This window comes from Azolla caroliniana, unplaced genomic scaffold, assembly GCF_043228905.1.
Source record: "Azolla caroliniana isolate FFs.n. ecotype wild unplaced genomic scaffold, voAzoCaro1.0.p SCAF_13, whole genome shotgun sequence".
In the NCBI taxonomy this organism is placed as follows: Eukaryota; Viridiplantae; Streptophyta; class Polypodiopsida; order Salviniales; family Salviniaceae; genus Azolla; species Azolla caroliniana.
The window spans coordinates 10,446,398-10,472,652 of record NW_028230448.1 but is presented as its reverse complement, the minus strand read 5'-3'; the positions used below and the strand labels follow the sequence as shown (position 1 = coordinate 10,472,652).

Below are 26,255 nucleotides of genomic sequence, written 5' to 3'. Positions count from 1 at the left end.
AAATTCCTTATTAAACCATTTTTTTCTTGGAACAAGAATTCTTTATGCCTTTTCCAAGGCATGTGCTTGGCTAAAAAACATTTATCTGTGCATGAGAAAATAAATTTCTTGATAGCTTCCCATTAGAGTTATACTATGTTATTTCGTTGTCATTTGTAACATATCTTCAACTATATTATAATACATCGGTACTTGCTTAAAGTATATGCTCAAATATGGCTATTTGATAACTTCAATGAGCTTTTCACACTCAAACCTTTTCATACGTCAAGGTAAAATATAAGTCCTATGATCATATTTCAATGTCCATTCGCCAAGTAAAAACTTATGTATGTGATTCGCAATACCTTTGATAAGTAACTCATAATCAATCACATAATTTCATTCACCAAATGAGAATTTGTGTATACAATTCAAAATACCTTCAAAATATAACACATAGTCAATCACACTATTTCTATTGTGTTCTCTACATATAAAACCATTAGCACTAGACAGTAAGGATACACCACTTGCAAAAAACATTCTAGTACCATAAGAATAGACTTTTCGATTGTGGCCCAATATCAATCACAATGCCAAACTTTGTGGCCACCTTGCAAACATTTGCCATCGAAAGATCAAACTATATGAGATTTTGAAATCTATATTGTTGTACTTAATTACAAAACTTATCTTCCTACATGATATCATAGATATCATTGTCAGCTTTCATTCAAGACATAGCTTGTCAAAATCAAACCTCGCATGACCAAGTTATGGCTAAAAAGAAACAAAGATATATTAATGTCTTTTGAGAGGCCAAAAGAGATTACATCGTTAGTGTTGTCTCATCTTTGAGAACAAATCAAAATTAAATTAAATTAAATTACTAAGTAAATATAAAAGTAAATAAGATAAAAGATACTAAAGAATCTAGTTTTCGAAACGTAATATTCTCAAGTTAGATATATTATAACTTTTGTTTTCAAAATATCTCTAGCATGGGTCGATCCAAAATGGAGAGGTCTCCAATAGCGAGGGAAACGCTTGCGATGGCAAGAGATAATAGCCTTTATCTATGATGACAAAATAAAATTACTAAGTAAATATAAAAGTAAATAAGATAAAAGATACTAAAGAATCTAGTTTTCGAGACATGTAATATTCTCAAGTTAGATATATTATAACTTTTGTTTTCAAAATATCTCTAGCATGGGTCGACCCAAAATGGAGAGGTCTCTAATAGCAAGGGAAACACTTGCGATGGTAGGAGATAATGGCCTTTATCTATGATGGCAAGGGTGGTGAGGTAATTGTCATCAAGAAGGGGCTATATATATGTAGGAACTAAAAAAATATCCTAGTAGTGTAATAAGCACTATATATAGGAACAAAAAAACCCTTCTAGGAGTGTAATAAGTATATCTCTAATATTACTTGTTTGAAATGAACCAACATTACAATAATAATCAATTTTCCCACTAATACAATGTTTACATCAAAATACGCACTGAAATCAATGCAAGTCACTACTTAAAACCTTGATGACGGTAAAAAGATGTGGTGTGCTAATTTCCTCATTATACATATATATTGCATTGTTAATTGCTACTACCACTTGTTTGCTTTTGATCTCATGTATTTATCTGCAACTCTTTAACACATTCAAAATATTTGCCGTATGTGGAGTTTTTTAAATTATTGATATTCTTTTATTATAGCTTCAAATTTATTCAAGAATAAACGTCAATAATATCCTGGGTCATTTTCTACCACTTGGTTGAGTAATATATATCCATGAAATAGGACAATACCATTATTGGTTTTCTATACTGCTCATGAAGAGATGCATACAACACCAGGTTGAGTAATATCCACCAGTCTTTCATCCACTTTATGTATAGCAAATCCACGGATTCTGATCTCCTCCGGTAAATCTCCATTTTCACAAAGAATAGGTTCTAATCTCCACCCAGAGTTGTGTATATCCGTATGAGAGATTTTAACCTGATAACAGATCATTTAAGTATTAAATATTTCCAAAAGAACCAAGGTATCTCCAGAAAAAAAATCAAAATTCCATGCAGAAAAAGCAAGGTATACCTCTGCATGTTCGAGAGCCCTAACAATCAGAGCTCCATCTAAATTAACATTGTCAAACAGGATATGTTTCCCCTCGATAACAAGAGTCGAGCATTGAGAGACAGAAGAGACACCACTAAACTTCAGCTTAACATCTGCAAATGTTAGACCCCATTCTGGATTCCACACAATCCGTGGCCATACTTCCACTTCTTGTCCATTGAAGGTTTCAATCTTTGGTGCTTCAATCTTCACACCTGCCTGCATGGAACAAAATAAAAAGTATGTAGCTTTTGTAGACTGCATATGAAGCAATAGATTTTCAAAATTCCGAAAGCTGAATCTAAATTTAATGATTGTATACATACATGCTGAAGTATACGAGAATTGGCCTTGTAGATGGCCATTTCTCCTGATGTTGCACTGTGGGGAGGGTTACCCTTTGGCACCTGTTTATTCACCAAACAAAGTATGTTGATACTTGAGACTTGGGGTCAATTTAGCTACGGAAACTTTTGCAAGAACAAGATAATTTACCTTTGCAGCATCTTCTGGGTTGTTTTTCACTGGTGCATATGCAAGCCAAGTATCCATGACCTACAGAGAATATTATCAAAATTGATGCATAATCATTGATTCTTCAAACCATAAACTAATGCAGATAAAATATGCATGCCATCTGACACAGCATTAACACTCCTCAATGGCTATAACATACACCTAGGAATTCCCAGCCTTTTAAAAAATGTCCAAACATATCACATGATGGTATTACCCACAATTTTCCATCTCTGGAAACGTTTGGAGACCATTTGAAGGCGATAAATGGTGGAGGTAATCATCTTTAACCCAACATTATCAACCCTCCTGTTTCTTATTTTTCAATTGCATTATTTTCCCTTGTTTGAGAGTTACTTCTCTTTTGCAGAGCTCAATTGTAGTTTACAAATATGTCATTGATGAAAATGAGAACCTAGAAACACACGACATTTATTCAAGGGTACGGTGCATACATAACTATATTTTTAGCAACTCACTGTTTGCATGGCATCATCAGATGTTATAAGTCTGGATAAACTTCATCGAGGCAAAGATGGGTTTTAAACTCACTTTATATGCATTCTCACCGTATACTCTTATCCATGGGCTCTTTCAAACAAGGGTATACATAATAGATTCCACGTAATGGATCAATTTAATGGACTCTTTCAAACAAGGGTTACATCATAGGTTCAATGTAATGGATCAAATCAAAGATACAGCAATGCTTAAGTATCAAAAACCAGTTAATTATTTAAAATGGTAGAAAAAACTGTCAACCATTCCGTCTCTTTCCACAGAAACCAGACTTTGAAATCCACCCTCCTGTTTCTTGCCCAAACCGTGCATTATCTTGAGCAACATAAGGTCCTCGAGAATAATGTAGCAACATAGAGTCACCAACAAAGCTTCCACAAAACGACTCACAACAGGTCTTTGTGATTGTATCATGGTACATCATGAGTCTCCTCACAAATATTTCACAATTCTCGCAAATACATTTTTATATTAATAAGGGGGACTGCAATTATAGATTTCTTACACATTACATGCAAAACAATGTAATGGGAGAGTGAAATATTACTTACAGTGAATCCAACCTTCGATGAGCCATCCAAACTGCGAGGATAGTCTTGCATCATACATTCAAGTCTTGTCGAAGACTTAAATGCTGTTTTATTTGCATCCTTGTACCTGGATAACCGTTTTAAAACTCGCATTCGCATTTATTTAGGTGGTGACAAGCATCAAGTACCGATTCTGTAATGAAATACTTCATTTCTACTGATATGACCATTCTTTCTCAAAGAAATGGGTTCAGGATTAGATCAATGATATAGATGAAAACCAAAATGTGAAATATGAGGTACATAAAGTTATCTTTTGCCACAATAACTCACATGTACAAATGAAGTCAATACAACATGATAAGGCTTACTTGGGATTTACAAATTCTTGAATTAGTCCATTGGTCTCTGATAATTCATCAGTATATGGTCCAAGTTTTATTATCAACTACAAGTAAACAATATCAGCGATCTGTTCCTCTTGCTGCTTATATTAATTGTCAATATGACATGACTAACCTGATTGATGTTCCCTGGATAAGGGGAATATCCACTTTCGTCATTCACATCTCCATCAGCATGGCCAGTCGCTCGAAGTAAAGGATCCAATTGGTTATATTCTACGTTGATAACCATTTCTTTACCTTTAAAATGAACAGGGTGTAAATTGTGAGGCAACACATTCAGTATTTTACATTCCAGTAAATGGAAGGCCACATACTTTTTGAAAAACATAGAATTCCTTAATGACATGATTCATATTGATGGGGTACTAATCAAGTTATGCAGATATAAACACGAAAATTGCTGACATAGATCACTAAAAGCCATAACTTTACATCAACTTGTCAGTTCTCCATAACTGAAGATAACGTATCCCACTAATAAGATTGAAGAGAAGAGGAACAAAAACTTAAAGTGCTTGCTGCCAAGTAGATTTTCTGACTTGAGCTCTAAGTCTACCTAAGAACTAAAAAACCACTCAAGTCTTCATAAGTCCTACCACAATAGCCCCGCACAAGATACTTAAGTAACGACTATACATTATGAAGCCCAACCCTTCGTGATATCAATTAATTTAGGGATGATAGAATTTAATTTAGGCACCGCAAGTACTGGAAACATCAAACAGAAATCGTGACGTCCACATATGTAGTATATATAATATATAAATATCAAAAGATAAAGCCAAAAGCTGGTATCTAAAAAATCCCCATTAATAGCACCAGGAATCGGTTTCCTACAGTTGAAGTTCACAGTTGGAGGAATTGCTCTCTGGTTTCCAAAAACTCACACAGTTCATGCGATGGCAAAACTCTGTCTGCTCCATTTTCCAAATAACAGTCTGTAGTGGTAAAACACATCCACATTTGCTTACTCCCCTTGCATCTCATGCTGTTGTTATGCACAATTTCGCACCTCAATTTTTGGCATATCTCAATCTATAGCCTATTCTATTGTTTTATTAATTCCTGCCTCCAAATACCTAGTTCCATGGTGTTTCTCCGTTTTTGTTGCAATTGTCTTAGAAGAAAAGGACCATATATTAATTAACTGTACAAAATTCAGCAGAATTTGTGAGAAAAGTTGTTAATAGCAGCAGCGGAAGACTTAAAACAAAATAGGCACAGCCAAGCTGTGAGAAGGCTGTTAGACAGCAGTAGAAAAAATGGTTGCAAAGAGTAGAGACACAGCCAAGGAATAGAGCTTGTTTTAAGTAGCAAAAAAGAAAATGAAAACTATACAAAAGAGGCTGGTATAGCCTACTTATACAAAATTGGGGAATGTGGGTGAAATGGCTGTTTGGTAGTTAAGTGACTCTTGTACTACCAAACAAGTACAAAAAACTAGGAATAAAAGGGAATATCTTGGAAAAGGTATTTAAAGCATTGCAGATTCTAGAGAGAGAAGCCATTTAAAGAGTTGCAGATTCTAGAGAGAGAAGAATCTGAGAAAAGAGAGAATGTAGTACAAAGATAATAAATATGAAAGAGAGTGCAGGTCTGGAGCTGCCACCCTCCAACACCTCCTCTCAGCTCCAGAACGGCCATCAAACATTGAGTCGACCGAGGAGCTGATTAATGGCATGCCTTGGAAGCGGGAAATATATATATATATATATAGATAGATAGATAGATAGATATATATATATATATATAGAGAGAGAGAGAGAGATTGTTGTCAACATAACAGTTCTGAAACCCAAGAGAGAGAAAGAAGCTATCAATTTTGTCATGCCAAGCTTTGGGAGCTTGCTTTAAGCCATACAAGGCTTTGTGTAACCTGTAGACCATGTTTTTCTGCTCTAAAATCTCGAAACCTGGAGGCTGTTCAACATAAACCTCCTCTTTCAGTCACCGTTAAGGAAGGTTGACTTGACATCCATTTGAAAAATGGCCCATTTGTTGTGAGCAGCAAGTGCAAGCGCACATGAGATAGATGTGTACCATGCTGTTGGAGCAAAAGTTTCCTCATAATCCACTCCTTCAACTTGTGAGTAGCCTTCTGCCATTAAACGTGCCTTGTGCTTATCCAAAGTACCATCAGCATGGTATTTGGTCTTGAAAATCCATTTCAATCCAATGACTTGTCGATGTGGAGGCCGTGGGACCAGCTCCCATGTATGATTCCGCTCAATGGAATCAAGTTCAACTTCCATTGCTGCTTTCCACTTTGGAAGAACAAGGGCCTCTTTTGCTGTTGTGGGTTCTTTTGATTGCACAACAATGCACAATAAGGCAAAGTTGCATGAGTGAAGAGGCCGTTGTGACTTACGTGTTCGAGAACCAGATGTATACTCATGAAGTTCAGCATCGGAGAGATGAGAATCACGAATGGTGGCTTGAAGCCACTTGGGAAGTGGTGGAAGCTGGTTTGTAGAGGGAGTGGAAACAAGTGGAGTTGAGGGAGAGGTTTGAATTGTTGGCGAAGTTAGAGATTGAGTAGGAGGAGATGGGGGGCTTGAAGATGAGACATTTTCGTCTAAAATAGGAGATTCCGGAGGAGCTTGGATTTCAACCATGAACTCAAGTGAAATCCTAGAGTCATCCGGCTGAGACTCCACAAAATGAACATCCCTAGATATGACTAGGGACTTTGACTCTAAATCCCATAACCTGTATGCTTTAGATTGTGTGCTGTAACCAAGAAATTTGCATTTCTTGGTTTTGGACTCAAATTTCGTCCTTTTATGATCTGAAATGTGAACATAAGCATCACAACCAAAGACTTTAAAATGAGATACTGAGGGCTTTACACCTGTAAATGCTTCTTCAGGCATCATTCTAGCAACTGCTTTTGTTGGGCAGCAGTTGATGATGTAGACTGCTGTGTTGACAGCTTCACCCCAAAACGAGAGAGGAAGATCAGATTGAGATAGCATCGTACGAGCCATCTCTTGGACTGTCCGGTTCTTCCTTTCCACGACTCCATTTTGTTGAGGAGTATTGGGTGTAGAAAATTGGCGAGCAATGCCTCGTTGAGAGCAGAAATGGTGGAAAGCTTTGGAGATAAACTCTCCACCATTGTCCGACCTGATCTTTCGAACTTTCTTCGATGTCTCGTTCTCCACGAGAGCTACCCATTCTTGAAATTTTGCGAAGGCTTGGGATTTTTCTACAAGAAAATAAACCCAAACCTTGCGGGAGAAGTCATCAATTATAAGCATGAAGTAGCGTGCACCACCAAGAGTAGTGGTTTTCATGGGACCACAAAGATCCGTGTGCACTAACTCCAAGATAGATGTTGCTCGGTGAGTGGCTTCATGAGGGAAAGGCTCTCGATGTTGCTTGCCATGAAGACAAGCAACACATGGGGTATAGGGAGATTTGAAAATAGGAAGACCCTCAACTAGTTGGGAGGAGGAGAGCTTTTGAAGAGAATCATAGTTGAGATGACCAAACCTAGCATGCCACAACGTGGGATCTTCTTGTGCCACCAAGGCATGAGAGCCTTGAAGAAGATGAAGAAGATGAGATTTGGAGTTTTCCAAGGGGCTATGGGAGCTTTTTAGGCGATATAAACCCCCTTCTTGTGTGCCACTAGCTACAATTTGTAGGCTGTTGGTGTCAATCACTTCCAAAACTGAGCTATCAAAGTAGACTCCATAACCTTGCTTGGTGATTTTGTAAACCGAAAGTAGGTTGGTAGAGATGCGAGGCACATGTAGCACATCTTGAAGAACGACAAGTTCTTCACTTGAAGAATTGTCAAGAACCACATTACCCACACATGAAGCCTCAATGCTTGAGGCATCTCCTATAGAGATTTGGGAAGAGCTAGGCTTCACATCATGCAAAATGGATTTGTCATAGGTCATGTGTGAAGTGGCACCACTATCTACTAACCACTCATCGATGGTTGAAGTAGTTGGTCCAGCCAAATGTGAAGTATGTTCCTCAATGCCAAGGAAAACTGTTTCTTTGGCTGATTGGGCCGAGTTGGATTTCGGTGTAGGTTGATTTCTGGTAGAAGAAGAGTTCTTAGCATTGTCCCTTTTCTTTTTCCGACAATCTGGCTGAATGTGACCTTTGTAGCCACAATAATGACAAGTGAGCTCCTTGTAAGCTGGGTTGTTTGGCGGTCTTGGATTGGGTTTGTTGTAGGAGTTACCATTTTGCTTCCACTTGCCTTTACTTGTCGCATGTAGAAGCGTCTCATTGGAAGTTTGAGCACTTTTCTTCCTTGTTGCCCTATCTTGTAGCATACCAAGAAATGTATTCATGTCATGTGTGTTGGGAAGAAGAGAAATGGTGTCACAAAAGGCTGAGAATGACTCAGGCAACTTTATCATTAGACGATGCACAAACTCAACTTCAGTGGACTTGCTTCCCAAAGAAACTAGTTCCTTTTGGAGAGTGACAAATTCCGTTATTTGATCCATGATGTTGGGAGTGTCATGAATCTTGAGATTTGCTAGTTGGCTTTCAATAGCTATCATTTGAGCATGATTAGCTCGATGATACCTCCTTTTGATGGTTGTCCATAGTTCATTGGCTGTCTCGTCATCTTTATCTTGAAATTGACGAGCGATGCTCGGTTTAATATTAAACATGAGGAAAGCATGAGCACGAGAATCCTTATCTAGCCAAGCTTCAATCTCAGCGTTAGATGAGCCAGCAACTGATTTGGTTGAAGAGGATGAAGTTACTGGTGGTTTCTTGTCACTACCATTGACTACATTCCATAAACGATGGTATTGTAGCAAGGTCTTTATTTGTAGCTCCCAATCCAAGTAATTGTTCCCATCCAAGATGGATTCTTTGGGGAGTTGGGGAATGGTTGATGAAACAATGGTGGCATGTGAGGCCATGGATATCCTCCTCTTGAGCTACAGTTGGACAATTTACAGCAGTTGTAAGTAGATACTCAGGGTCTTTCTACTTCTCCCTAGATGCTAGGTGAGGCTCAGATAAGGGGAAAAGAAAACAGAAGAGCCTCCTCTGTAGGGTTGGGAGGGAGGGATAAAAGAAGATAGGTCTGTGTGCTCTTTGGCAAAAAAAATCAGGCTGAGGATATGGAGACCTCACTGCTCTGATACCATGTGAGAAAAGTTGTTAATAGCAGCAGCGGAAGACTTAAAACAAAATAGGCACAGCCAAGCTGTGAGAAGGCTGTTAGACAGCAGTAGAAAAAATGGTTGCAAAGAGTAGAGACACAGCCAAGGAATAGAGCTTGTTTTAAGTAGCAAAAAAGAAAATGAAAACTATACAAAAGAGGCTGGTATAGCCTATTTATACAAAATTGGGGAATGTGGGTGAAATGGCTGTTTGGTAGTTAAGTGACTCTTGTACTACCAAACAGGTACAAAAAACTAGGAATAAAAGGGAATATCTTGGAAAAGGTATTTAAAGCATTGCAGATTCTAGAGAGAGAAGCCATTTAAAGAGTTGCAGATTCTAGAGAGAGAAGAATCTGAGAAAAGAGAGAATGTAGTACAGAGATAATAAATATGAAAGAGAGTGCAGGTCTGGAGCTGCCACCCTCCAACAGAATTGCCCTGTAAATTAGTTGAGGAATAAACTATTCTCCACGCATGTCTTGGGCTCAGTTCTCAAATCTATTCCAAAATTTGCCAACTTCTATTCTTGAACATAAATAAATTTCAACATTGCTACTGGAAAACACATGCACAGCTTTCATTGACCTCCAGAAAACAGTAGCATCAATACAGAGCATTATAAAGTTCAAAATGGCTGAAATACTTTTATATCTCTGAAAAAGCTGACTGAAGTGTATCAGGGCACTATGAAACAATTCAACCTGTATTTCTGGATACTATATTAAGGCAGAAACAGCTGCCTGAGAGTTAAAATAAAAATGAAACTCTTTAAAATTGACCATTTAGAAAAGAACTAGAAGCAAATCCAATATCTACAATCTAGGAATAGTGGAAAATACAAAAACCATAGTAAATCCATATGTGGTTATAAAATATTGTTCATTTAAATGTAAGCAATGAAATATTGCATACCATTTTCATGTGTGAGCCGGCTAATTCCACCAATAGCTTCCTTTGCCTTACGAGGAACTGCTAAAGAATTCACATCTAAGTCCCTTATAGCACTGACACCAAGGGAGGCAGGTATAGCCTGATTACAGCCCAAAACAAAACAAAGAAAACCACAATCTTGATAAGGAATCTACACCGCCATACAACAATTGAATTGATAGTAGCATGTATTTCAGTTTAATAAGATATACAACTTATCATTCAACTACCAACATGCATACACAATGAATATCCAGACAAAATTACCCAATATATACTCCCAATAGTCTCTATGGATGCATTCTAATATAGCACAGTAACTACAGTTCCTATCAACTCTTACAACTGATTTTTGGCATCGTAGAAAGCTTTTAAACCTCTAACAGATGGATGCCTTATGAAATGAAGGTAATTCCTCACATGGACAGGGTTTCGGACATTTAAATGAGAACAAATACTAAAATGACGGTCTCTAAATCCAGATACTTCATTTTTTCTACCATAAATGAATTAATCGTCTTTATTGTCATTTCGTTCATGAGTGCCTCACACAGATATATTATATATATTATAGCATGTGCCCATGCATGTGTTTATTATAAATGATTGTGCACCTTAAAGAGAAGCCCATTCGTGTCTTGGAAGAAAAGGACCCAAGATAAGTTTTGCTCTCTCCTGCAAGGAGGAAAATGTATCATTTTTCACAAACAAAATATCCACATATACTCAATACTTACCACATAGAAAGAAGTCCATCTCACTTACATACTCAGCTTACCATGTGGCAAGAAGCCCACTGCGATGAAGCAAAGCATGCACATCTCCATGGCCATGAGGCTTTGTCTATTGAAACAAAAATTTAGAAATATATTCATATAAAATAACACCAGAGTGTAGATATACATCTGTGTATGCAAAAATGTTGTCAAAAGCTATGTGCCAATACTAGAATAGATTTCTGTTTTCAGCAAAGAAACAATAAAACAATGGTAGTAACATCTACATATTTCTGTTAATAGCAAAGTTAGATACACTAGAACTTCTACCTTCGAAAAATCTCCAACATGGGCCTCCAATATGAAGATATCACTGAAGCAAAAGCACCTTCAGTGCCAGGTGATGATGGCCTTTATTTATCAGTTACAAGAGTTATGACAGTGGGTAGATGGTTGTATCTTATGCACATGAAACATTGCTATTGCCCAATCTAATGTAACTCCTTTCAAGTGTCTTGGGCACGACTCCACTTGTGTCACCCATGATGGACTTGTGTCATGAGTAATGACGCTAAAGAAATTCATGATGGTTCTTTGTTGATGAAATGTGGTTGTATTGTTGTCATTCAACAACTTCTCTTTATATCTCTGAAGTTCTAGCAAGAACACTCCCAAGCATTGTCGTTCTTCATATTCCATGAACTCATGTAGTGAGCCAAAGCCTTGTTTCAAGATATTTGTTCTTCCATTGTTTTGTGTGCATATCTGCCTATCGAAATTTTTAACTACAATGAAAAGGGGCTGCGCTGCGCCATCACATTGCAGAACACATGAGATAGGTGTGCATCCAAGGTATGATGATAGATCCATCCTGAGACATGTTAAAGAGTACCTTATAGTGGGCAATCTTCGTACCAAGAGATCTCATGTGGCTGATTTACGTTCTTTCATTATTTGATTTAAAGAAAACTATTTGGATAACTCTCTTCTTTCCACTTTGGTCAAGTTCAGCTGTGGACTATCAAAGCCAAATTGAGATGGGGGTAGTGCGTTCAAACTATTGGAGTTTCTCCCATCTCTGCCCAAATTATATCATGCAGGAAGTCATCAAGACTAAAGATCTCTCTGAATCTGTTCAGTTATGTTGCTATGAAGGCTCAGTTCCTAATATTCTATTACAAAGAGAAGATCATATATTACAAGGGTATCAAACCACCACAATTTCATTTGTGGTTCTCAGAACTGTATATTAGCACATATTCTTTCAAGGACACCAAGGACTGCATATCCAAGAGAATTTTGAGCACAACCGCCAGTCATATGAGAGCCAAGTCCCTGTGAATGTTAGTCCTAGTACATATAGGATTGTGTGTATGCCACCTTTTCCTCTCCCAAGAAGAACTCTAGTTCTGATCTCATTGTCCATGCTTGAGTCATGTTAAACACCATCAAGATTGACCATAAAACCTTTGTCTATACAAAATGATTTTAATGCACTTAGATATCTTTGTAATTCCTCTAGAGAGTCAGAGATCAATATACTGACATCAGCATATAGTAATATCAATATAGCTAACCCTGCTAAGCATGCTCCTGAATTGCCCATTTTACCTATGTAAAGATATCTCATCTATATAAAGACCAAAAGAATGGCAATCGTACTAGCCATGACCTCTATCAACTCAATAGAATTACACACTTTCCTGACACTGATTTATGTAGTGCATAGATTCCCCATTCCATATCGTTTGGGACTCCAAAGGCTTCTAATCACTGCATGAGGTGAACATACTGTACAATGTTAAAGACTTTCTAGAAATCCAAAAAACAACAATAAATTCCCCTGGTATGGGCCCCTAGCTCCAAGGGCTCAGAGGTTCAATATGTGATCAAAAATTGTGAATCCCTTTCAAAAACCTGCCTGTCCAGCTCAGTAATAACCATTTTACTTTACCCATACACTCAATTCTGGATCTGGGATCAAACTCGGTAGTTAAACTGAGAAATGGTCAATCATGATAGTCCAATAATTGCTAGATACCATAGGATCTCCACACTTGAAAATCAGTACAATGGTATGTTCCGTCCTGCAAGTAGGGACGGAAGCCTTCGCATATAGCTCTTTTAAAGATGTGTGCAAACATAGATAAAATGGTCACCTATCAATCCATCATGATCTTGGGCCTTCCAAATAACCTATCAATGGTATTTCTCATCTTCCGTGAACTAAAAAACGTAGATTCACGTGGGTAGGGGAGGCAGGGCTGCTCAGTAATGTCATCTACTTTTTTGTCCTAGAAACCAGTACACCTTTGCGTCAAATCGCCAGACATGATCTCTTCTTCTTCCTCACAAATCATTGGTGTCTCCTTGTATCATACGAACTATCATAGATTGACACATGCACGATATTCGTCACATTCTCCATACGTGATATTCTCAATATTCAAGAATACGAAATGGCCCCAAGAATATTATAAAACCATTCGTTTTACAAAAATATATAAAATATTAATTAAATAAATTTAATTCACTAAAAAAAGAGCAATCATTCATTAATAGATTATATACATATGATTAGTATTAACTCTATTTTATAGTGTCAAATAAAAAATGGGGAAGTTTATGAACCTTTATTTTAATTAATTTTTTTTTTTTAAAAACAAACATTTGTATATTTATTATAGAAATATGATTAGTGTGAAGTCCAATTTTTTATGTCAAAATAAAAACATCTATAATCTTTGAGAGAATAAAAAGTGAGGAATTAATGAACCTTTATTGTATTTTATTTATTTATTAAAAATAAAACGAATACTTTTATATTTATTATAAAAATTTATTAGTGTCAAGTCCCTCTTAATGTGCCTTTTTATAGTCCCTCTTTTAATGTCCCTTTTTTTTATCCTAGTAAACTAAAAAAGGAGGGAGTTCTTGGACTCTCTTTTTTTGGGGGGGGGATAAACGAATACTTGACCATGCATTCGTATGCATATTCGTATGCATTCGAATGGGAAACCCCACAAATGCGAATATGTCAATCTATGCCAACTATTATGGGCGGCTCTACCTTGTATGGGTGTATTTCCAACTGTGGTATGTGGAAGGCATTTGTGGCGGCATAATGCAATGACTTTGACAACCTTTGTGTGATTTCCTCTATGGATGCAAAAAGATTCAAATCAAGCGTGTCATTGTGTGCCCCACAACTATACACATCAACTGTCTCTCGAGTAAAACGGTATTTAGCATATACATCCTATAACATACATCCTTCACCCTAAAGAGTTGGCCTGCATGACCTGATGTCAGCCAATAGGTCTATTATAAATAGCGAATTCTGTCATCTAGGTAGAAGAGATGGAGATCCACCAAGTGCTTTAGGAAATGTGCAGAGGCATCTCTAGCAACCATTGCAGCCGTCAGATAACCTCTTAAACGCAAACAACTTAAAGCTTGATTCCCCACCCTTAAGCTTGAGGATTCAAAATTCAGCAGAAAAGTATTAAAACAAATTTGACAGAAAAGTATTAAAGCAAACTACCTGTATTTTATACTGATTCAATGGGTCCAATGCTAAATGTGCATCGTTATCTACTAGGCACGCTACCTTTTCCTGTGTCATAGGAAATAATATGGTATCAGCCGCATTCAAACATCTAAATAAGATATCCAACAAGATAGGACTTGTTTAGGTATATTTAATATGAATACAATGCTTCGTAAGATAGGCTACATTGAGATATATAGGTTATACAAGTTCATACCTGTTTCAAGAGATGAATTTGTTCACGAGACATTCCAAAGAAGTTATTTTCTTCAAGAAGTTGTTCTGTTCTAAGGTGAGTATCATCAGATGTCATTATAACTAACGGAATACGGCAGCCTGACATTCCTGTAAAAAGTATTGCATAAGTTTTTTTATCGAGTGATGAAACTTACGAAATTTAATAGTGTGCCAACCTTTGAGTTTCCAGTAAAAATTATACAAGAGTTTACAGAATATTGACGTTTGTATTGAAATGGAAAAACATAATTGATTTTGCAGTCCTTCCTTGCCAAGAAAGAAAATAACCCACGTTCTCTATGACAGCAGATCCTCTATATGATAAAACAATAGAACTGCAAGGTTGGTTTCCCACTACTATTAAAGTACACAGTAAGATCATGTGTGAAACACATACAACCATACATAAAAAATACAATGTACACATTTTGTATGAATACTTGTGCTGACTGTTTGAAACTTGAACATTTCTCCTCCAGATCAGTGTCGATTTTATCTCCATGTGAAACTCTAATTTCTCCCTCAAAAGTTCCAAGTATATTGGGCTTTTTTTCTTCTTTACCTACACATAACCTCAAAGTAAAAGAAACTTCCAATTCTTCATTTTATTTTCTTCCTTTCTATAGCTGTTCTTTTTGTTATGTTCATGGAAGAAAGGGTACAAGATGCAACTTCTTTACAGAGAGAAGACCTGGATCTTCTTGATGTCATTGATGATTTCATTCATTCACTCTCAGACCTTCTACATCCTGGTCTTCTACTTTAAAATCAACTGCTTATTTCTGGTCTCTGTTTGGCCAAACTTTTGCAATGTGCTCCTTGGGAGATAAAAGTTGGTATGAATGGATGAGTTTGTGGTATGCTTACCTTGTGTCCATTACCTTGATATCCCGGGGCAACCTCCTCTTCCCCACCCACATGGCTCACGCCCACATGAATCAACCTTTTTTACTCCACAAAATGTAAGAAATGCCATTGATCGGCTACAATTTGGGAAGGCCCAGGATCATGATGGATTGGTGGGTGAGCGCTTTATCTATGGCTGTGATACCTTGCTCCCATTGCTAGCACACATCTTTAATAGAACCACGTGTGAAGGTTTCCCTACTAGATGGACTCAGCATACCATTGTGCCAATCCTCAAGAGTGGAGACCCATGATGCCAAGCAACCATAGGACAATCATGATTGGCCATTACTTGGCTAAACTATATGGCTCGATTCTAGAATCAGAATTGGGTATATGGGCATAGCAGAATGGCTGTTGTTCAGTTGAACAGGCAGGCTTTTGGAAGGGGTTCACAACTTTGGATCACATATTGACCCTCCGGGCCCTTATTGAGGAGGGTAGAGCCCATAATAAGAGGATTTATTGCTGCTTTGTGGATTTCCAAAAAGCCTTTGACACTGCCACGTGCTCGGCTTATGCAGCAGCTAGAAACCCTTGATGTTCCTACAGATATGCAATGGGGAATCTATGCACTCTATGAATCCGTGTCAAGAAAAGTGCGGTCTTCCAAGGGTTTGTCAGAGGCGGTGGCTAGCACAATCGGAGGGAAGCAAGGATGCCCACTATCACCCACTCTCTTCGGTCTCTATATAGATGAGGTATCACATTACATAGAGCGATCTGGGGGTTCGGGAGCACGCCTAGCAAGTATAGCTATACAAATATTACTATATGCTGATGTTATTGTGATGATTTCTGACTCTCCGGAGGGACTACAAAGACATCTCAATGCCTTAAAACTATTTTGTACGGACAAAGGTTTGTAATCAACATGGATAAAACTAAAGTGATGGTGTTTAACACCACTCAAGCATGGGTAACAAGATCAAAACCAGAATTCTTCTTGGGAGAAGAAAAGGTGCAATACACACGCTCCTACACATACCTAGGAGTAACATTTACAGGGCCTAGGTTCTCGTTACAGGAGGCTTCTTGTGCCCGACTTTCTCGTGGATATGCAGCCCTTGGTGCTCTTGAGAGACGATGTGCACATTTGCAGTTCCAAGAGCCACGAACTAAGCTATGGTTATTTGATACACTTGTCACACCAACTCTTCTCTATGGAGTAGAAACATGGGGACCGAGTCTTAACAAGGCAAATCATTGGAAAGACTTAGTGAGACCTTTAGTGTCAATGATTTCCCGCATGATAAGGAGCAAAGCATCAGTGCCCCACGATATAATCCGGGCAGAGATGGGAGCAGCACCTATAATCACCAAGGCATTGTTCCGATCAGCAACATTTATCCAACGTCTTTGGGAGCTCCCTAAACAAAGGTACCCAAGGTTGGCACTTATGTCGTCAAGACAACTGGCTAAAAATGGAGACATTCATTGTTGGTATGCTGAAATGCAGCAATGGTTCGAGTCACATGGCATGAGTATAGATGCCCTACCCACGTTCCAATATAGCTTGGACTGTCCCCATCTAAATATGACCAAGTGGAAAAGAATAGAGTGATCTGAACTGATATTACTAACTTGGAAAACAAGATAACATGAAACAGCCCCAAAATATCACTTGGTACAAAGATGGCCCACTATAAGACACATTGGAGGATGGATTCATTATCAGGCCACCTTATATGGACATACATCTATCCTATGCGCTGCACAGTGTGATAGGGCAGTTGTGAACTTCATCACATCAGTTACAGATTGAGGTAAGCAGATATACACGAATACCTCTAGAAGAAAGAATTTGTGTCATCAAGGAGTGGAATCTGAAGAACACTACATTTGTCACTCTAGTGTCTTTTATGAAATCAGAGGGACATACCATTGCCTCTTTAAACAAGGCTTTGGCTCGCTACGCAAGGTAATGGAATATGAGGACCAACGGTGCCTAGGACTTTTCTTGCTAGAGCTCAAGAGACATCGGGAAAAGTTGTTGAAGAATACATCCACACAAGCTCATCCACAAAGAACAATCACAACTTTCTTTAGCCCCATTACTCCTACTAATGCTACAAGTCAATCACGGGATACACAAATGGGCTCCCAACCAGGACATAACAAAGGGATTACAATTGATCGGGCAATAGCAAATTGCAATTTGTCGTGCATGTAGGCCCCGGCCCCATGGACCACGACCTCAACACCCTTGTCATCAACAAATAAAAGCCATTATCTCCCGCCATCGCAGGTACTTCCCTCACTTCAGAGAGCTTTCCCTTTTGGATCGACCTATGCTAGACATCTTTCGAAGACAAAAGTTACAATACATCTAACGTTAGAATCTCAGATGTGCCAAAAATCAGTTTCCCTCGTCTCTTTTTATCTTATTTACTTTTATATTTACAGAGTGATATTTATTTTATTTTGATTTGTTGGTTTGTTGTCCTCAAAGACGAGACAACACTTAAGATGTAATCTCTTGTTTGGTCTTATTGGCCATTTTGGCCTCTTAAAAAACGTTAATATATCTTTCTTCTTTCTTTCTGTCTTGCTAAGCAGAAATTTTCCTTAACGCATTTATGGCTTATTTGTTTCTGTTGGGTTTGCATCATCCATACACAGACTCACCATAATCTTGGATTTAGGGTAAACAGTCACTGCCTTCAAATCCCAGTTGACATTTCTTTGTAAATGCTAGAATTTCATGTTCAACATGTGTTCATTCAATATCATGGGCCATTTTTTACAATCTAGTGTTCCAAAGTCTCTCCCTTTTAAAAGATAGCTATGTTTCATTGCCAATTGTATTGAGATACATAAGCCTGGACGCTAATTATTTTTATACACATTTCTGTTACACAATATTTTACTTAGCAATATACCTGCACATAATACTGTTAGATTTCGGTCAATTGAAATACATTAATACATCCTTTTTCTTTCAATCTTTCTGAAATCATGCACTAGGCCTTTTCATCCACATAAAAATTAACTTACAGGGATTGGAAAGGAAGAGGGAACAATTCAACCTTCATTAATAATGATACTTGCTTCTTGAAGAGCCAGGATGCTTTTAATATATAGCTGTAGAAAACATGTCCCCGTTGTAGTTTCGGATGGTAATGCGATCTGCAATTTGCAATTTTAAAATGCAATCTACATGAAAAGTCCAGTGAAAAAGTCTTGATTTTAACAATAAGTGCAATCGAGATTTTTACGCATTATTTGCACAATGTAATATCATATTAAGAAGCCTCACTATATCAACAAGAAATTGTATGAAACCTCATGAAAATGTCATGCAGCAGTGCTGTAATGGATTTTATATCAAGGTCGTCACAAAACTTAAAACCCCTTGCTTAATTTTCTTAGGATAATTCTGGATTTAAGACAAGTTGAGACAATTTGACTATGCTCTTTACTAATCCCTCTCTATTAGGAATCCCTACTTCTATTCATAATTACTGTTTCAAGAGCAGCTCCTGATTCTATCACGAATAAATTTACAAACATTAACCCTCAACAATCAGACTAAGTCATACAGTGGGATTATTGTTCCTAAATGCAATAAATTAAAAACGATGTCTTCAAATTCCATTAACTACAAGACAAGTTATAAGAGCAGTGTGAAGGAAATTGGCACACATTCATCTGTCATGAACAAAGGATAGGTAGAAATAAGTTCATGCACCCATCCATTAGGCATGCATCTGCAGCATAAAGGATGTTTTTCTTCATAGACGAAGATTAATTAGTTACTTTGATACCACTGTAGCCGAGGCGTTCACCAAGCCCTCCAGCTACTAAGACAAAAGCCGACCTGCATGCCTCTTGTACGCCTCTTTGTTCAAATATATCAAATTCTTTGGTGCCAAATATCAACCTTTCCCCATTTGGTACCTGGAAGGAAAAAAAGGAAATGCAGTATCGGGCTTGCTTAGCTAGATTTGATGAAGTTAAGTCGTAGAAGATAGTTCTAATGAAGAGATAATCACATATGCCCTTTCTATGATTTAAGTCTTCTGTGCAGAAATCAATCCTAAGTTTGTCATAATTGCTTCTGGTCTTAATACTTCCGTAAAATGAAAAATAATGTGATCTGTGGTGATAATATGGAGAAACGGTTTTCTGTATCGTTGTTTATGTTTATGAATATAGTTGTCACTAGATTCACAGAATTTAAATGTGTGTATTGATTCCTTGCCCTTCGCAGTTTCCCCGGTTCTTTGCGACTTTTTTTACGCTTCAATCAACCACATATGCCTTTCTAATTTAGTGATTAATTCTTATGACCTACAACAGACCTATGGTATTGTCCATCTCCTTCTCTATGATGAGGAAGTTCTAATTGACGCAAGTTTGAACTACATTAAAACTGCAATGAAAATTTTAATATGTCAAAAAGACTCAATCTACTTTCGACGATACAATTACTTGTGGATTCAAAGTTGGTTAAGACTTAATCATTGATTGCTTTGATATATTTTTACAGCTAAGTCCTTCTGATTATGCAAACTCCTTAAACATAGAGAGGATGTCACTTCTCTAGAAATGAATAAATAAGCATGTTTCAGCTAAGACACAGTGTTACAAATGTATGCCTATATTACATAATCGGAACCTTGCTAAGATAAAGTTCCAACAAACGAGAGGAAACTACAGAGGAAACGATCATAAATCTTGGGAGAATCTCTTTCATTCACATATCCATATGGGATTTTCTAATGATGTAAGGGAACCAGTTTTTGTTTTGTGAAGCATTTTTTGTATTTGTCATTCTCAAGTTGTAAAAGAATATTTAAATAATTGAATCATTGGATAACGAAAAATTATCTGAAAGGAGAAATTATTCTATTTTTCGGTGTTCCTAGAAGAGCGCAATGTAGAATAACATACTGAAGGTGTGTAGCCTTCAAATGGATTTTTCCCTGATTTGGATGCAAGAAGCAATGTTCGAGCATTCTGGATATATGTCTCTAGTCCTCCAGGGTAATTTAGATCAAGCTTTTCAACCTGTTTACCACAATTCATAAACAGAATAATCTGAACACAAGAAAAATACCAAACACAAGCAATGTATACTCTTCAATACTCAATTGTGCATACAGTACTTTATTACTTGATATGTTAAGATCATTTTTCCTAACCAATACTTTATTCAAAGTTTACAGTATGATAAGGCCAAAACAATCTAGGCTTGAACTGGGGGGGGGGGGGAAGGCAGAAGAACAAAGTCAGCTGCAATGGTTACAAAAATCAGCTGATTCAGAGTCTATCTCATGCATCAAACATCCTGAACCACAAGGTCAGAAGCAAATTGTGTGAAAGCCTCCAATTCCTTTTATACCTTTCGTATGGATCAGAACTTATGAGGAGCAAAAAAGGCTTGCTTGTTTTTGGGAATTATGAAAAAGAGTTTCAGGATGTTTTACAACTCTATTTTCCAAAAGCACGAAAATTGAGGGATTGAAGGGACATATTGTGGATTGGAACAAGCCTGAAACTAAAGGAAATGTGCAAACGTTTTGTTATCTTCTGCCATTTTGGGAGTCTCCTTCTGTACAGCAGTACCGAAATTTCTGGCAGCATCAATTGATTCATCACTCAAACCTAATACACCTAATTCACCTTTTGGATTCATGTATTCGTTTCAGGAATACTTTGTTCCCAGCAAGATGCCCCTGCCACGTAGATGTAGGGTAGATTCTCTGCTACATGCTAGCCACCCAACTGCTATTTCATCCAAATTTATGATTCTAAAGCATTATGGTCTTTAGGATGCATGCCAAAGAGATACAAAAATACTTGCTTAAGGGAAACACTCTAGATGTTGAACAAAAAAGTTTCTTCTGCAAGATAAGCACATAAAACTTGAAACTGTCAGATTCTTTCAACAGATCATTTTCCACTACAGATTATTTATGAGTTTTTCATCCCTAACAAGCATTTTTTCTATACCTTTGAGGCGGAGTGAAGATATCATACTTCATAGAAGTTTAAAAAACAAACAATTGAAACTATTTATCTTCTGATTCATCGAACTAATTATCACAACTTCGTATAGGACTGGCTTCCCCCAGACAGATTCATATCTGGGTCAAAAAAAGGTTTTGCCTCGAATTGGTTGTGCTCTCACAGACCACACCAATGTAATGAAGTTATATCTCCCTCTCTCTCTTTTTTAAATAGTACATTGACAAACATAGGTTGCATCTGTCTCTGGCATTCACCTCCTTAAGGAAGAGGACTTTCCGTGACTCAAATATGGTCTTGTCAAGTGCCGCAAGCCAACCAAACTGTCTTTCAAACTATTGGAATGGTTGTGCCATTCATTCCTTTCCCGCAAATTTTGACACACTCCAACCACTTGTTTTCAAGGGTTCAAGATTGAGGCTAGTTGTCACCAATCTCACAAAGCTACCCATAAACATATGCAACCAATTGAGATCTGTCCAATGACAGCTACGAGATGGAGAAGATTCCAGGATTCCTCAAGTAGCATGATCACAATTACAAGATAGTCATAATTCAGTGTGTTAAGCAGTGTCAGCCCATCAACTAAGATTTGTCCAATTCCATGTACAAGATGGAGAAGATTTCAGGATTCCATAGGTAGTATGATCACGGTGACAAGACAGTCACCTGTGTGCTACAAAGTAAAGTGTTGACAACCAAAGTTGGGGTTACTAACAAAACCTGAAGGCTCAAAAGTAGAAAGTGGAGAGGTTTCATTCATGAGGAGAAGCTTGGGTTTCAGTGTGAAGTTCCATGTGGGGGCGAGGGAACAAGAGAGGCAGCTCAAACAAAGATGGTCAAAACTATAGATCTGACAAAGTCAATGACAATCACCCCACCTCAAGGCCATGTTTGGGTTGGCAAAATAAAGGGATGTACATCACTTTCTAACAGCTGCTATTATGATGGTGCCAAAATGCTTCAATAGTAATATAGCCAGAAAACAATCAAATTAGTCTGATGCTACAAGAATAGTAATCAAAATGCAGTCCATCCAATGAGCCTCGTAAAAACTTTACATGCTATGAGTGCAGTGATTTAATCTCTAGAAAATTATCACTACACACCATTCACCCAATACATCACATCAGAGATGTTCCGATGTCATGATGTGGCATGTGCGAGACAGAACTAGCATTATAATCCTCATTAACGAAAGTGATTTACTTCATATATTAATGGAATTGACAATTAAAATGCTTACAACCAAAAGTGAAATCACTTCTTATATTAATGGATATGTGCTTTCCAGTAATAGGAGACAAGGGACTTATAATAAATTGTGATGAAGCTGAAACCAACTATGAGTTTTCTAGAAATAAATTCAGGGTTCCTTTCTAAGACAGTTAAGTCATATGTGAACATTGAGCACAAAGAGAAAAAAACTTAGGTTCCACAGATTAACATTAATTCTATCACTAACCAACATCAATTGCACATGCCTATATACATACATATAAGACTATAGTCATAAGGACATTATGAATCTTCGAAGAAACATATGTAATGCAACATTTGAATATTAGAAAACTTTTCATAGAAAATACAGAAATAGAAATGACAAAAATCATCAATTTGAATCAATTGAGCCCATTATTGAGAGATGGTAAGCTAATTTTCAGAAACCTGAGCAAAAAAGTTGATTTTTTTGTCATCATCTATACCCAAGGCAGGCCACTCTGTGAACAAATGTTCTTGTCCTTGTCGGAATAGCATATCAGCAAGTATCCTCTGTTTCCATGTAGTTAGACCAAGCTATTTTAGTTATTTCTTAAGCAAGGGCCATAAGACTATATGTCATAATCATTGCAACCTATCAATCCCAGAAATTAAAAAATCTAAGGGAACACACCTGCTTTGTGGAGAGCAACTTAGTATTATCCCCAAGCAATGTGTCTTGTGGCATCCTGCTCTCAGACAAGGGATCTCATTATTCCAAACATCAACAAATAAACAAGAATGCATGTCTACTGCTTAAAGGAAATTATTAGAGAAATGTGGGGAGTCAAAAGAAGACACATTGTAGATATTTAAGTGTTTATCCAAGGACTATAAAAATCAAAATAGACACATGATATTTTGAGAAGCTTACATAGTTCACATGCCCAATCCAAACTTGCAACTTACGGTGGAATTTGAAAAATGATTTAAAACGTGTTACCCTGACGCAACGCAACATTTGTACATAATGAAAACTTCATGTTGGTAACCAAGTGAATAGTTTTACCAATACCTTCATAAAAACTTCATGAAATTCATATTGCCAAGTTCATATTAATTTTATTATTGTATGATCTTTGCTAGGTTAACCACTGATATATTTGCATCATATTTGGTCACTAAATATTTTATCATTTAGAGAAGATTAATGTAACTTGAGCTTACTGCATGCACACCTTATTTTTAGTATTAAGAATGCAGATCTTAAAGACTAGGCATTCTTTACTACTATTCAGTAGATGGATCCAATAACCTTGCAAAAAACTAGAAAATCAAGCTTGCAACTAGTGTCATCAAAAGTCGACGCAAGGGTTGTGAATTTTTCCTGAGTGTCGTGTTTCACATATTTTCCCAGCTAATAGTCTTTGCTCAAAAGGTTCGAAATTGTAAGCTCTTACCACCACCAGTCAGTGCCCTCCCCACTAACACAAAGGTTTTCCAATCTTCTTCCAATACCATTATAACCTTGAATGCTTTCAATCGAATATACACATGCATAGATTCACTTCAAGGTTACTATCCTATCCTAATTTACCATACTCTAGAACCAAATATTTGATTCTATTAATTAAACATCCATGCATCGAATCCCCCTCAAGGTTCTTTATTACAACTCTCTATAACGGACATGTTATAAAATGTGCAATGCTTATATTCCTACTCTAGAGACAATTCTTTGACTCTTTCAACAGAACATTCATGTAAGGGAAGCCACTGCAAGGTTCTTTACTATAACCTTTTATACAGGACATGCTGCAAATCCTTACTATAGAGATAAACATTGAATATGTTCAATAGCATATGAATGATGGATCCGATTCATTGTTCTTTATTATCAACTTTCATATTGCATATTGTATGAAAGATTAGTCCTTTCTGTAGAAACCACAATGATTCAAATAGAACATCCATGCATGATTCCATTTGAAGTATCTTTGTTATCATCTTACATACTACATATCCTACAAAGCATAAAAACGCTTAACATAAAGACAACAATGGTTTTGACAGATCTCAGATGCGTACATGCATGAAGCCAATTCAATGCTATTTATTTGGTATGAATCCTGATCAAATCCTTACTATAGAGAAAAAGCTTGATTAACAATTCTTTGAATAGAGTATGCATGTGTGGCTCACTTCCATCAGCTACATCTTTTTTATCTTTCACGTTTGAAATATTCTTCGAATCCTTAATAGGCAAACCTTGATTAACGCCATTTCAATAGAACACGCATGCAGTTCATGCATGCATCCACATTGAAGATTGTTTATTGAATCATGCAAATGCTCAAAAAAACTTCACAAAGTAAACGTGAAGCGTTAGTAACGTGCATCTTTGCCAATTGTCTATGCATATATAACTTGCATGGACACGTGAATGGCTTTCTTCAGGGGAAAAAGTAGGATCCATGGATACAGTGAAATCTACCACTCTGAGAGAGAGAGAGAGAGAGAGAGAGAGAGTACCTGGCAATTTGTTCTTGTTTCTCTAATAAGACTTAGACGGAGACGGAGAGAAGAGGGGTTTCGTTTTGAGTTCAGTATATTGGGGAGGGTAGGGGTGTCTTCTTTTTATCCATCTTAAAAAAGTTTTAAAGCATATATGTATATGTATATCTATGTATTATCAATATGTATATATCATATATGTATGCATGCATGTATGATGTATGTATACACATACATATACTTGGGTGACCAATGTTTCTATTTGCTACCAAATAATAAAGTGGTCTGGTGAGGAAATCGTTGTCACCGACAACACAGCGGAGCTTTCGAAAGGCGCTTTTGATCTCTATCTACAAAAAGCGGCCCATGTCACGTCTAACCTGCGCAGTGGCATGTTCGTACAGGCCTCAAATCTGTAGACTTCGTAAGTGTCTTATAATTTATGTTTTTGTATAGTCATCCTCGAGTGTGTGTTCTTATAAATCTTATTTGACAAGGATTTGAGGATTGGTTCGGTCATGATGACGTGAACCTCCTACGCCTTACTTACAATCTCTAAGAGGACACGCTGTGTTTTGGGCCTTCACAACGTGTAACCTCATTCTGTTTTTTGTCATCCCATATTGGGCTTGTAAAGTTGACTATTTTACCACTCGGCATTGTAATATCTACAATTTTGCCAACGCAATATTGGGCGTGTAAATTCTATTACTTTTGCTCTTAGGTTTGTAAAGTTGACTATTTTGCCATTTTAGGCTTGTAATCTTCATCATGTAATTTCACCCATTGTAATCGATAAGCTTGTAATAACCACACTGCCCATGATGAAGGAGTCATTTTGTAAATTTGTTCTAATGTTGGAATAGGTATGTTGTATGTTGACAAATGTACATGGACTTATTTATATTTTGTGGTTTGAAGAGTTCGGTATATTTTATGGTTTGAAGAGTTTGGTATATGATGATATGAAGTTGTATAAGGTCACGGTAATATGTTAT

The 26,255-nt window shown here is 37.1% G+C and overlaps 2 protein-coding genes across 3 annotated transcripts; one reads left to right on the top strand and one right to left on the bottom strand.

Annotated features, from left to right (window-relative positions):
• Positions 1-1,646: 1,646 nt before the first annotated feature.
• USP (UDP-sugar pyrophosphorylase) lies at positions 1,647-25,375 on the bottom strand. 2 transcript variants are annotated; one of them, XM_087329160.1, is made up of 18 exons: positions 25,276-25,375; positions 23,438-23,492; positions 23,212-23,316; positions 20,467-20,583; positions 19,330-19,470; positions 18,600-18,699; positions 14,645-14,772; positions 14,422-14,493; positions 10,940-11,004; positions 10,776-10,836; positions 10,144-10,261; positions 4,191-4,315; positions 4,043-4,119; positions 3,693-3,798; positions 2,602-2,661; positions 2,433-2,513; positions 2,086-2,325; positions 1,647-1,989 (listed from the first exon to the last, which is right to left on the bottom strand). In XM_087329160.1, the coding sequence occupies exons 2-18, from the start codon at positions 23,489-23,491 to the stop codon at positions 1,819-1,821; spliced, it is 1,821 nt and encodes a 606-aa protein (XP_087185286.1). In that variant the 5' UTR covers position 23,492; positions 25,276-25,375; the 3' UTR covers positions 1,647-1,818. The 2 variants fall into 2 exon arrangements, with proteins under 2 accessions (XP_087185286.1, XP_087185287.1); XM_087329161.1 differs by having other exon boundaries at positions 23,438-23,511; positions 25,276-25,338.
• On the top strand, positions 15,529-17,861 carry LOC147856088 (uncharacterized). Its single transcript, XM_087329162.1, has 2 exons — positions 15,529-16,971; positions 17,368-17,861. Exons 1-2 carry the CDS (start codon positions 16,445-16,447, stop codon positions 17,741-17,743), a joined length of 903 nt encoding a protein of 300 aa, XP_087185288.1. The 5' UTR covers positions 15,529-16,444; the 3' UTR covers positions 17,744-17,861.
• Positions 25,376-26,255: the final 880 nt, after the last annotated feature.